This window comes from Phacochoerus africanus, chromosome 10, assembly GCF_016906955.1.
Source record: "Phacochoerus africanus isolate WHEZ1 chromosome 10, ROS_Pafr_v1, whole genome shotgun sequence".
Classification (NCBI taxonomy): Eukaryota; Metazoa; Chordata; class Mammalia; order Artiodactyla; family Suidae; genus Phacochoerus; species Phacochoerus africanus.
Window position 1 is genome coordinate 71,669,900 of NC_062553.1, and position 13,839 is coordinate 71,683,738.

At 36.3% G+C, this 13,839-nt stretch overlaps 1 protein-coding gene and 1 non-coding gene across 2 annotated transcripts in view; one reads left to right on the forward strand and one right to left on the reverse strand.

Moving 5' to 3' along the window:
- Window positions 1-13,839, reverse strand: part of NUP54 (nucleoporin 54) — a 36,169-nt gene that overhangs the window by 8,152 nt on the left and 14,178 nt on the right. Inside the window, 5 exon segments of the mRNA XM_047798256.1 lie at window positions 1,999-2,106; window positions 8,277-8,370; window positions 8,792-8,846; window positions 10,642-10,838; window positions 11,537-11,724. Of these exon segments, the coding sequence (XP_047654212.1) occupies window positions 1,999-2,106; window positions 8,277-8,370; window positions 8,792-8,846; window positions 10,642-10,838; window positions 11,537-11,724 (642 nt within the window).
- Window positions 3,234-3,358, forward strand: LOC125110422 (small nucleolar RNA SNORA19). The gene has a single exon (XR_007130607.1). It is a non-coding gene; the product is annotated as a small nucleolar RNA SNORA19 (small nucleolar RNA).

Sequence of the window (13,839 nt, forward strand, 5' to 3'; positions counted from 1 at the left end):
CTGTTTATAGATTTTTATTTGGGGGGGTTGCTAAAAACAGAGATGTAAAATGGTGCTGTTCTGGAAAGGTCTGGTAGTTTTTCAAAAAGTTGAACACTGAGTTACCACGTGATCAAGCAATTCCCAGCCTAAGTTTATGTACCCAAGAGAAACAAAGGCATACAACTACACAAACACCTGTACACTTGGGCTAACAGCAACATTATTCAAATAGCCAAAAAAAATGGAAACCACCAAGACATTCGTCAGTTGATGAATGTGGTATATTCATGTAATGGAATGTTATTCAGCAATAAAAAGGGATGAAGTCCTAGTACATGCTACAACGTGAACAAACCTTGAAAATAACATGCTATGCGAAAGCCAGTTAAAAAAAAAATACCACATATCATATGATTTCATTTGTATGAAATGTCCAAAAGAGGCAGATCCATAGAAACAGAAAGTGGCTGCCTATAGCTAAGGAGTTTGGGATGAAACAGGGAGTGGCTGCTCATGGGTATGGAGTTTTTTATAGTGATGAAAATATTCTAAAATTGTGGTGATGGTGGTACAACACTGTGAGTACACTAAAAATCACTGAATTATACACTTTAAATACAAAAACCATATGGAGTGTGAATTATATCTCAATAAAGCTGTTTTAAAAAGCAGCAGCTATTTCATTTTTGTCTGAAAAAAAGTAATTTTGGAATAGCTCTTTCATCATCAGATAAAATTCAGCAATGAAACTATCTGGCCTTGGTGTTTTCCATGGTTGCCCTTTAATCACTTTCCCAATTGCTTCTATGATATTTGTCTATTAAGATTTCTCTCTATATATCAATTTTAATAATTTGCATTTTGTGAGAAAATCATATTTTCCTCCAACTTCCATATTTATTGCCCTGAATTGCATGTAGTATTTTCTTATGCTCTTGTGTGTATCTGTGCTAATGTCCCTTTTCTCACTTCTAATTTTTCTTCCTTATGCAGACTCATGTTAGCCTTTTTTTGTCTTTTTGCCATTTCTTGGGCCACTCCCGCAGCACATGGAGGTTCCCAGGCTAGGGGTCTAATCAGAGCTGTAGCCACCAGCCTACGCCAGAACTACAACAACGTGGGATCCGAGCCTCGTCTGTAACCTACACCGCAGCTCAGGGCAACACCAGATCGTTAACCCACTGAGCAAGACCAGGGATCAAACCCGCAACCTCGTGGTTCCTAGTCGGATTCGTTAACCACTGTGCCACGATGGGAACTCCCAATGTTAGCCATTTTAATGGTCTTTCCAAAAAAAAAGCTTTTCAATTTATTCTATTATGATTAACTTTTTTCTGTTTTACTCATTTCACATTATCTTTATTCTTAGTTTCTCTTGGCTTATCTTAAATATTTTTCTAACTTAAGATTAAGTACTAAGTTCTTTATTTTTTGCATTTGAACTTTTAAAAATGAAGATTTTTTTTTAAGGCTATAAATTCTCCTGAGTATACCTTTTGCTGTATCCCAGTGATTCTGCTATATAAGGTTTGGTTTCATAATTTCAATATTTATTGCTATCCATTCTTTTATTTCTTCTTGATAATTTTGATTTCTACTGTAATGATCTGATACATGCTTTTCTTGTACCAAGATGACTTATCATCTCACTGCTCTCCCCCTACCCTTTCAATAAAATGTGAATTTTAGTACATTTTTACTTTCTTCACCCAATCCTGACAGACCTCTCCTCCAGCTTCTAGGCTTTAATGAAAAAGTTTGTGGTGCTTTCAGTTTCAGACTATTATTATTATTTCCTTTTAGTCTGTCTTCTACTGAAAAAAATCCATATTTAGCACTTCTAATATTCTAAAATTGTGATGGTGGTACAACACTGTGAGTACACTAAAAATCATTGAATTATACACTTTAAATACAAAAACCATATGGTGTGTGAATTATATCTCAATAAAGCTGTTTTAAAAAGCAGCAACTGTCTTAAAAATATTGGGGAAAAAAAAAAATCCAAATTACTACCTGTAAGGTTCTGTGGGAAAGATCCATGAGTTTCCTCTTGTACTGTGCAATTTTGGCCATAGTTGTAGTTTGATTCTTCTGTAATTCACTAATATCTTCAGATATGATCTGTTTTTTCAAAAAAATTTAAGGTAAATTAAGTATTGATATCACAATTATTTATCAAGTTCACCTATGTGCAAAGTCTGATACTAAGATGAGCCTGAGAGTCATCTCTCAACATATAAACTCTTTCCCCTTTAAATCCCCTTTCATATTTCTTCCCATTTTGTACATCTAAAAATTAAAAAGTACCATTCAAAGATTTCTTTAGAGCTCTAGGAAATTTAGTGATGAGGCAAAGGATATAGAAAGAGGAAACATACACTTCAGTAACAATTAAGGAATCTGAAGTCATACTACTGAACACAGCCAACAACCAGACCACAAATGAAAAACGTTAAGGTCTATAAAGTGACATGCAGGAGGGGCCTTAATAGACAATTAAATCTAACTATTTGCAGAAAGTACAGTATATATCTATATATATATGGCTATATATATATAGCTCAGTATTAACTCTTACAGAATATACTATGGAGGGATGTGCTCAGACTGGAAAGGAAAAGGAAAGATACTAACTACACAACTGAAGACATTTTTACGCCTCTGGATTTTTATTTTTCATTATTTTTAAATCTTTTTGCTTTTCAGGGCCACACATGCAGTATATGGAAGTTCCCAGGCAAGGGGTCAAATCAGAGCTGCAGCGGCCAGCATATGCCACAGCCACACCAGATGCGAGTCATGTCTGCAACCTACACCACAGATCGTGGCAAAGTGGGATAGAACCTACATCCTCATGGATACTAGTGGGTTCTTTATTGCTGAGCCAAAACAGGAACTCTGCCTCTGGATCGTTGACTTGTTCTCTGCCTGGCCCAAAATCTTATGTTCTACCTTACAAAATTCTTAACCTTACAGCATGAGTTAAAATCCTATTTTGTTAAACTTTCCCGATTAGATTTCTTGGGGGCCATGACGGCGGCATGTGGAAATTATTGCACTCATGTCATAGCAGTGACAAGATCCACAGCAGTGACAAGAGCCACAGCAGTGACAAGTCTGGATTCTTAACCTGCTGAGTTATCAGGGAAGTCCCCAACCAGAACTAACTCCATTATCACTCCTATCATAATTTATAATTCTAGGACACTGGCTTACATTGAGATGTTACAAGTAAGAGGGTAAGAAGATTGTACAAGACCACTGACCTACTTTATCTCACATGTGAGTGGTATTATTTCTTAAGCGCCATACAAATAACTGAAGATTAATTAGCAGTATAAACAGTAATGCTGCCAGTCTCCTTCAGTCACACACAAGACTGTACAAGACATACTTCAGCAAGTGTCTTCGTACACATTTCTATCACATTTTAAGGAACTTTCCAATGATAGACTATGTTGAAGGGACAAAATTAGGTGGCTGTATTTTATATCATGTAGCCCTGAAACGCTCCCCATCACAGTTTTAAAAAGTTGGCAGGAAAAAATAAATAAATAAATAAAAAACTGGAGTTCCCGTCGTGGCGCAGTGATTAACGAATCCGACTAGGAACCATGAGGTTGCGGGTTTGATCCCTGCCCTTGCTCAGTGGGTTAACGATCCGGCGTTGCCGTGAGCTGTGGTGTAGGTCGCAGACGCGGCTCGGATCCCGCGTTGCTGTGGCTCTGGTGTAGGCTGGCAGCTACAGCTCCGATTCGACCCCTAGCCTGGGAACCTCCATATGCTACGGGAGCAGCCCAAGAAATGGCAAAAAAAAAGACCAAAATAAATAAATAAATAAATAAATAATAAATAAAAAGTTGGCAGGGCTTCTAGACAACAAGAGTAATTACACTATTCTTCTATACCAGCAATACTAAGAAAAAATAGAATGTTACCATTCAAGTATTTATTGACAAACATTAAAACAATTTAGGAATTAACCAAGAAAAAAACAATGTATGATTTTTAAAGGGTTTTGTCTTTCTGCTTTTTAGGGCTGCACCCATGGCATACATAGGTTCCTAGGCTAGGGGTTGAGTCAGAGCTACAGCTGCCAGCCACAGCCACACCAGATCTGAGCCGCATCTGCAACCTACACCACAGCTCACGTCAATGTCAGATCCTTAACCCACTGAGTGGGGCCAGGGATCAATCCGGCATCCTTGTGGATACTAGTCGAGTTCGTTACCACTGAGCCACAATGGAAGCTCCCAAAAGAATTTATTTTAAAGCTTTTACAAAGGACATGAGACCTCAATGAGTGAAGAAACACAACATGTTCATGATGGAATAATTTAATGTTATTAAGATTCAATTATCTACGAATTATATATTTAATGCAATTCCAACTAAAATCCTAGCATTTTGAAAAACTCATACTAAATATGTTATAGAAGAACAAAGACCCATAAGAGCTTAAAAATCTGAAAAGAACAACAAAGAACTGTAGTCACTCTACCACATATCTTTAAGATATACTACAGAGCCATAAGAATAAAAAAAATGTGAAACTGATTTAAGAACAGATTACTTCACATATACATGGGAACTTGGTTTGATAAATGCTTTGATAAATTAGTGAGGAAAATGTCAGTTTTGGGGGATGACAATGGAAAAACTGACCCAACTATTTAGAGAAAGTTGGGCTCATTCCACTTAGTATATATAAACTCAACTCCATGGGGACACAAGACCCAAATGTGAAAGGTTAAATTCTAAAATATAAGAAAAAAACGCAAAAAGCTCTTAGATAGACTTGGGGTAAGGAATGATTTTTTTTTTTTCTTTTTATGGCTGCACCTGCAGCATATGGGAGTTCTCAGGCTAGGGGTTGGAATCGGAGCTGCAGCTGCCAGCCTACACTACAGCCACAGCCAACACTGGATCCTTAACACACTAAGCGAGGCCAGGGATCGAACCTGTATCTTCACAGACACTATGTTGGGTTCTTAACCTGCTGAGCCACAATGGTGATTCCCAAGGAATGATTTCTTAAGCAAATTCCCAAAAAAGAAAACACAAGGCGAAAGAAAAAAAACCAAAATCAATGGATATCATTACATTAAAATTGAAGTTTTCTGTTTAACTAAGAACACTAAAGCCAGTTAGCAGAGAGATGAGAAATGTGAGAAATATTTACAATGTTATAAACAGACTAGGGATTAAAATCTGGAATAAATGATGAACTCTTGAAATTCAAAAAGAAAACCTATGAAGCCCAATAGAAAAATTGGCAAAAGACATGAACGATTTTGATTCTAGACAAGATGGACCTGGAACATGCCACTCCATCTGACCTGTAGAAGATAGCTGTAAAACGTGAAGAGAATGCATGGGCAACTTCCTGAGGACTCTGAAAAATAAACAGGTGGTAGAAGGAAGAAAGTACGACTTTGAAGTACTACAGACCTGGTGGTAAGTTTACCATTATTTTTCCCTCAGGTAGCACCCCTAGCTTGGTTTCAACACAGCCCCAAGCTGATAACTCCAAGTAAAGCCTATTAGTTCTACTGTAAAGAGATACATTATAATATCTAGAGAAATGCTTCTCCCTTTCAACACTGGCTATGAATCTGAGCCAGATTAATTCTTTGTTGCAGTGACACTGTTCTGTACACTGTAAGATGTTTATCAGCATCCTGGCCTCTACCCACTAGATACCTACAACACCTCAACTTACCCCAACCCAGCTGTAAGAACCAAACAAGTCTCCAGACATTGCCAAATGTGCCCTAGGGGACACCACCACCACCACCACCACCTGCAATGAGAACTACTGCCCCAGAGCAGCTACTAAAAAACTGATGAATGTTGAAATGACAATAAACTAAAAACAGAATACCAAAAAATGTCCAAATAACCCAGAAGAAAGCAGAAAAGAGGAAAGAGAAAAAGGAAAAACAGAGGGAAGAGTTAACAAGACAGTAGGCCTAAATCCAAATTGTATCTGTCTACAAAAAAAAATTTCAAATATGATAATGGTAGGTTAAGAGTTAAACAATGTGGAATTCCCGTCGTGGCTCAGTGGTTAACGAATCTGACTAGGAACCATGGGGTTGCGGGTTCAATCCCTGCCCTTGCTCAGTGGGTTAAAGATCCGGCGTTGCCGTGAGCTGTGGTGTAGGTTGCAGACGCGGCTCGGATCCCGCGTTGCTCTGGCTCTGGCGTAGGCCGGTGGCTACAGCTCCGATTCGACCCCTAGCCTGGGAACCTCCATATGCCTCGGGAGCGGCCCAAAGAAATAGCAAAAAGACAAAAAAAAAAAGAAAGCTATGGTGGCTTTGTGTTAGTATCAGAGAAAGCAGACTTCAGAGCAAAGACAACTGCCAGGTATAAAGAGGAACATTATAGAATACTAAAAGTTATCTGGGCCAAGAAAATGTAACGACTCTAGATACAAATGTACCTAACAGCAAACCTTCAAAATACATTGTGAAAAAACCTGATAGAACCAAAGACCAATTCATAACTGTAGCTGGAGACTTCAACTCTCCTCTTGCAGTAGAACTAGTAGACAGAAAAATCAACAATAAAGAAGAACTGGACAATTTACCAAATGGATCTCACTGATACTAAGAGAAAAAGCCAAGAACAGCAGAATCCGCATTCTTTTCATAGGCATGTGGGTTAAAAACCTTTACAAAGTTAATAGAAAACATACAAAGTTCTCTGACCATAACAGAGTTAGGTAAAATACCAACAAAAGAGGGATTATCTCCAAGCACGTGAAAATAAAACACTTCTAAATAATTCATTAGGAGTTCCCATTGTGGCACAGGGGAAGTGAATCCAACTAGGAACCACGAGGTTGTGGGTTCAATCCCTGGCCTTGCTCAGTGCGTTAAGGATCCGGCATTGCCGTGAGCTGTGGTGTAGGCTGCAGAACTGGCTTGGATCTGGCGTTGCTATGGCTGTGGTGTAGGCTGGCTCTGATTTGATCCCTAGCCTGGGAACCTCCATGTGCCGTGGGTGCGGCCCTAAAATGACAAAAGAGAAATAAAATAAAATAAAATAATAGATAATTCACTAGTCAAAAAATCCAACAAACAGAACCCTCAAGGGAAATTAGAAAAAAAATTTTAATACATCAAAGATGAAAATACAACATTATCAAAAGCCGTGCTTAAAAGGAAATTAACAGCATTAAATGCCTTTTTTAGAAAAGAAAGGTCTCAATAACCTAAGCTGCTAACTTGAGAAACTATACATATAAAAATAAACCCCTAAACCCAAAGTAAGCAGAATAAAGGAAATGGTTAAGCAAAAATTTATGAAACTATAAACAGAAAACTGGGGGGGGGGGGGCGCAACAAAACCAAAAATTTGTTCTTTGAAAAGATCGATACAATTGACAAACCTCCAGCAACACTGACAAAAATAAAAAGAAATAATAGCTCCTTTGGTCTTACTATGAAGAACTTGGTCACACCCTATTTATATTACTATGGACAACTCATTTTAAAAGTGATGCATTTTTCAACGTATGCATCAAAAATTCAACGTATCCAACCTAAGATAATAAGGGCCTAGATATCATGTCACATTCAAAAACTATTTGGAATTTTAGCCAGAGAAATTAATACTTAAATATCTATAGGGCTGTCACAGGAACACAGTGGTTACCTACAAAGCATGCCAGAGAAAATGGATATAAATTACAGCAAGGTAGATTCTGGGGCAATGTAAGAAGAATCTGTATTGGTTAGAGCCAGCTGACAATGAAAGGAATTGCTTCATAGAACACTAAGCTTTTTGTTACTCAGAGTCTGAGTCTGAAAATCTAATTAGGATTTCCATAAAAGAGAATGTGGGGATAAACTTTTAGAACCTTTACAATTTGATTATTAAAGTCTACCTTATAAAATAAGGAAATTCAAACATTCAATAACTTAAAATTTGCTTCATTAACCTGCAATAATAGTCTATGACACCATTATCATAATTGTAGCCTTCATTTTCACAAGTCCCCATAAATAAAATGTCTAATAATATGCACTCTCTGGCTGGAAATGAAAAATAATATCTAATTTGTTAGGCCAACAATTCTAAATTCATTGTTAAAATATATCAAATAAGATTTACATGATTTTGAAGGCTCTGAATAAAGAAGTCATGTAAAACTGTAATTGTTAATTTGCAGTACACATTATATTGCTTCCCCTAAGACAAAAAAAATAACAACATATGGTAAAAAGAAATGTCTGCAACCTCTATCCTCCCAGGCCCAGAGAACGAAGCTCAATTCTTACATCTAATCTGGTTTGATGCTGCTTAGTCATCTGATCTTGGACCTTCAGTCTTCGAAGAAGTTCCTTAAAACCCACCATTGGTACAGGAATTAACCTGAAGAAATGCAGGTGGTCAATTTTCAGACTTAAGCCTATTATTACAAAATACAAGGTAATATTTTCATAATAACATTCATGTAATGTCACATTAAATTTCTGTGGTTCAAAGGCAGACCCATGACAATGAAATTAACAATGTTACACCACAGATATTTAATTCAATTTCCTTATTTTACGAATAAAGAAATACAGTTTGGTCAAAAACTGCATTATTAAATGCAAAAATATAATTAGAGGACTGGTACTCAGCGACTTCGTTTTCACCATACTATGCTGCATTATCACAATCAACATTCTTTAAAAAGCAATGAAAATGAAAATAAACTCACCTCAAATATAAGATATATAGTTAACAGCCTGCTTCCCTAGTAATAAATATTAGTTCTTATATGAAAACAAGCTGAAGATACACTTACTTTTCAGAATCAGGGTTGTCCACCTTGGCTTGTTCCCAGATAATAGGATCGACACCTACACAAAGAAGAAATATTTTTTCTAAAAGGAACTACTTCTTATTCTTACAATATCTGTATGGGAAAGGCTTTCCTAAAGTTAAGATATAAAATCTAGAAGCTGAAATGAAAACTGATTGTCAAATATGAGCACTATATAATAAAACTCCAGATCATAGTGAGTTAGAAAAGACCTTGTTTTTCTTACAGTCAGAGACAACAATATAGGTTATAAATATCCCACATTTAAGCAAGTCATATGACTTGTTGATATAGGGCAACCTAAATCTGGTTGTGCCCGGGATTAAGCATTGCTTGCTCATTTCATGTATTGCTTTTCTGCTATGAAAGATGGTCCTCTGTATACTGCAGAGTAAAGCTGTCTCTTGCAGATAAGAAAAAAAAGGGACCACAACAAAAAAAAGCTTGTTTTATAGGATAAAACTTAAAAAAGAAAAGAAAGCTTGAAAGCAAATATTTATAACCTATAGGATAATAGATTAACCTCCAAAATATAGGACAAATTCCTCTAAATCAGAAAAACAAAAAATTTAATAGAAAACAGGCACGGGACATGAATAGGTAATTCACAAAAATTATAAACATGTGGCTAATAAACAGACAAAAATATGGTCAACTTCAGCAGTAATCAGGGAAATGCAAATGAAAATAAGTATTAATTTTTTGCCATCAGAATGGCAAAATTAAAAAGTCTGATAATCTCCATTGTTGGCAAAAATCAAAAGAGAAAACATTAGAAAATTTTCAAATGAGAAAAATAACACGTTCATGTTATGAATGTAAATGGTAGAACTTCCTCTGGAGAGCAATTTGGCAGGAGTACACAGCAATATATAAAGTACAGTCATCCCTCTGGTACCTGCAGAGGATCAGGGTCAGGACCCACCCCACTCCCAAGCCTGCTCAAGTCCCTTATAAAAAACAGCATAGTGTTTGCATATAACCTACACCATCCTCCCATACACTTTATCATCTGTAGGTTACTCACAACAATACAATGGAAATACTATGTAAATAGTTGCTGGGGCACAGCAATTCATTTGGCTTTTTGGAACTTCCTAGAACTTGTTTTCCCTATCTTGGGGCTGTGGTTAGTTGAATGTACCAATGCGTAATCTTGACTCTAAATTTTTACACTCAGAGAAATACATGTCGTGTGTTCTAAGATATATTTACAAGGACGTTAACTGCTGCTTAATTTATAATTAGTGAAAATGACTTCCATGTAATTTTTTTCCATGTAACTGACATGGAAAGTATTATGAAACACCCTAAGTAAAAAGGCTGTTTGCAGTGAATGCATAGTGCAGAGTCCCTTTTTTTAAGGATTTCCATAACATATGCTTATATTAAAATTGCAGATAAAGGACTGATAAAGTACCACAAATTATTAACAGCAGTTCTGTAGAAGAGAGGTGAAGAAGATCTGTCACACCGTCAATCCACTTATGCCATTTAGAATCTTTTAAGCTGAGAACACATTCAGGTTTTATCTGAACACTCAGTTAAAACGAGATAAGCCAGACAAAAATAAAATACTACGATTGAATTACCTTTGGGTAGATGGACTATGGACTATTTTTCTTTATTTTCATCATTTCCAAAAATTTCTAACAAACATATTAGCTAGATGATGGAAAAAACTAAATGAATGAATAAAAACATTCAAAACTTTGTCCCAAACAAGCAGACATGTGATAAGCTGCCATTAATTACCAAGCAACATAGAGGAAGCATGTATTTTCTAATATCTTTCATTTCCTCAACTCAACTCCATGACTCTGGAAACATACCAGCAGGAGGATTCTGTAAAAGCTGTTTGATCTGTGCAGGAGAAAGTTCTGTTCTAGTCATAGAAAGGGTTACACCAAGCTGCTGCAGTTGTGTTTTTATAATGGTTTGTTCAAAATGGGCATAGAGTGTTGTAGCTGGAACTCTTCTTGAGGTACCATTTGGAGAACGCTCAACAACATAAATGACAACTTCTGTCCTAGGGGAAAAATAACCAAGTCATAATATATGGAGCACATAACTCACAGCCACAAATATAAATGCAGCATATGACTTTGGATGGGTACTAGCTGAATTCAGAAAGAAAGTTAAAAAGAGGTAGACAAATAGGATATTATCTGTAAAAGGAATGCTTAGCTGCAAAGTCCTATACAAATTTACTATTTTTTCCAGAACTGAGAAGTACTTTGGAGGTTCTGTTGAAGCTTATGGGTTGCTTCATTGCCCCTAAGACCAAAAAGTAAAATTTGATTTCAGTTATTATATCTCACTAATAATAATTCTACTAACCCAAAATATTCTAAAGCAAAAGTCTTGCTGCTAAGTATGACAACTATACACAGGACAAGAGAAACTAATCATATTTATCCATAAATGAACACGAAGAGTAATCAGTCAAAACATTCCAATAGTGTCTTTGTGGCCTATGATTTGCACACAGTCATGATTAATGCTTCTTCCTGTTTCTGAATGAAAAATCTAAGAAATTATTAGCATCTAATAAGTTAAGAAACCCAAGATTAAGAAAAAAGTTTTTAAACAAATGTTTCTATAAATATGGAAGAATCACTAGCTGAGAAATAACACTCTGCTTTGAGATTTAATTTCTGCTTTAAACAACAAGCCTCTTTGAATCAAGGCACCCAGAAATATATAGTATATTTAGTGTATACTTACTGATCATCTGGTAATGTTTTAATTCCCTCTACATTTACAGTAAGGGTCTGGTTTCCTCCCAAAACTTTATGTAATGATTCTACCAACTGCTGTTGCTGGCTTCGAATATCCGTTTCCTTTTTGTTGAAAACTAAAACCACTAGGCCATCTTCGTCTTTATTATTGGGCATACAACTGTAACCTACTGCCTGTGGAATAACAAAATAATTGACCTTAAATCATATGTTCAGCATTAATAGCTTAATATCTGCTACAACAGGAAAAACAACTTAATGTCTGATAATGAAGGAAACATGTAATGGTTCTTTCTACCCCTCTGTACCCTAAGAGGTCACACAATAATAGAAAAACTTTTCTATCCAAGAATAACATAAACTTAAGAGAGTGAAATTAAAACTTCCTCTTTCTTGGAGTTCCTATTGTGGCACAGTGGAAACGACTCTGACTAGTAACTATGAGGTTGCACGTTTGATCCCTGGCCTCGCCCCATGGGTTAAGGATCTGGCATTGCCCTGAGCTGCAGTGTAGGTCACAGACACGGCTCAGATCCCATGTTGCTGTGGCTGTGGTGTAGGCCAGCAGCTGTAGCTCCTATTTGACCCCTGGCCTGGGAGCTTCCATATGATGCGGGTGCAGCCCTAAAAAGCAAAAAATAAAAATAAAAATAAAAAATTAAATAAAATAAAAACTAAAACTTCCTCTTCCACAGAGTAACTGAATAGCTTTCTCTGAAAAACTTTTTTTTTGACCATGCCTGCAGCATGTGGAAGTTCCTGAGCCAGAGGTTGAACCTATGCCACAGCAATGACCCAAGCTCTTGAAGTAACAACACCAGGTCCTTAAGGTACTGCACCACAATGGAACTCCTAAAGAACTCTGGAATCCATCATTATTTGGTGTTTCTGCACACTGCCAAAACAACTCTGAATGCATAAAAATGACTGCAAAAGTCATGGACCAAAATGTATTTCACTATACTTTTGACTCATGGAATCTTAAGTTTTTATAAAGATACATAAAGAAACAATTTACTAAATAAATACTTTTAAAATAACAGTGTCAACTTATACATGCCATAAAGTATGTCTACATTATTTTCTGGTTTCATTTAATACAAAACTTGTGAAATAAGTTAGTTTTCATATAATATTAAATACGACAAACCATGCCTTCCTAAAGAATTACTATTACATTTTTAGACAGAAGCCTTTCTCTTTTGTCACCACTTATAATGCATTTTTAAAAGAATTTAAATTCACTCTAGATTAGTTCTTTATGTATTTTATCATATGTGTGTTAATATGCCAATTAAAAAATTGTTATATTCAACCTATGTCTACTGTATACCTCATAGTCACTAGTATTAAAATTTCATTTATTCACACTCAAAAGATATACTTTCTTTTTGTTAGAGTGATGAGATAAAGAGATACTCTAACAAGATATGCTGGTCATTTTCTGCTGTTTAACCACATTCAAGAGTCTGATCCTTAGTTTTGCAACTCCAAACACAAACTTAGGTACACACTGATCAGGTTTAAGGGACTGGAACAGGCAACAAAACTAAAAGATGTTGACGTATAAACTGGATTGCAATATGTTACTTTTTTATGAAAAATACATTATCAAGTTGACCTAAATAGTCTCACTGGCTGATGAACAGAACCTCTGAGAAATCAAATTCACAAAGCAAATTGTTTGGCAGGCACATGGAATCAGAAAATGGAGTATATTGTAACGGCTTTGGCATCCAGCTAATGGCAATGATAGGATTATACATGCCAAGCAGAAAGTTTCCTCTATCTGCTGGTTACAGTGTACTTTCCTGGACAGTATTAGATGAAAACTACTAAATTCTAGCTTTGGGTCTCCCTTTTTATATGTAACAAGGAGATCATTTCCCCTCTGTTAACATTTTTTTCCCTGTTATAAATTACATTCCTAGCACATATTCATCTTCAGTCATATTCATCTCAATCACATATGTAAGAAATCACTCATATTTTATAATTTCTGTACTTTTAAAACAAGTATTATTGTGCCATAACATTTCAAAGAGTCCTAAAAAACCAAGCAATAGTTTGTTTTTCTTTTTAGGGCTGCACTTGCGGCATATGGAAGTTTCCAGGCTAGGGGCTGAATCAGAGCTGCAGGTGCCTGCCTACACCACCACCACAGAAACGTGGGATCCGAGCCACCTCTGCAACCTACATCACGGATTGCAGCAACACTGGATCCTTAACCCACTGAGCGAGGCCAGGGATCTAACCCACATCCTCATGGATACTAGCCGGGTGCTTAAC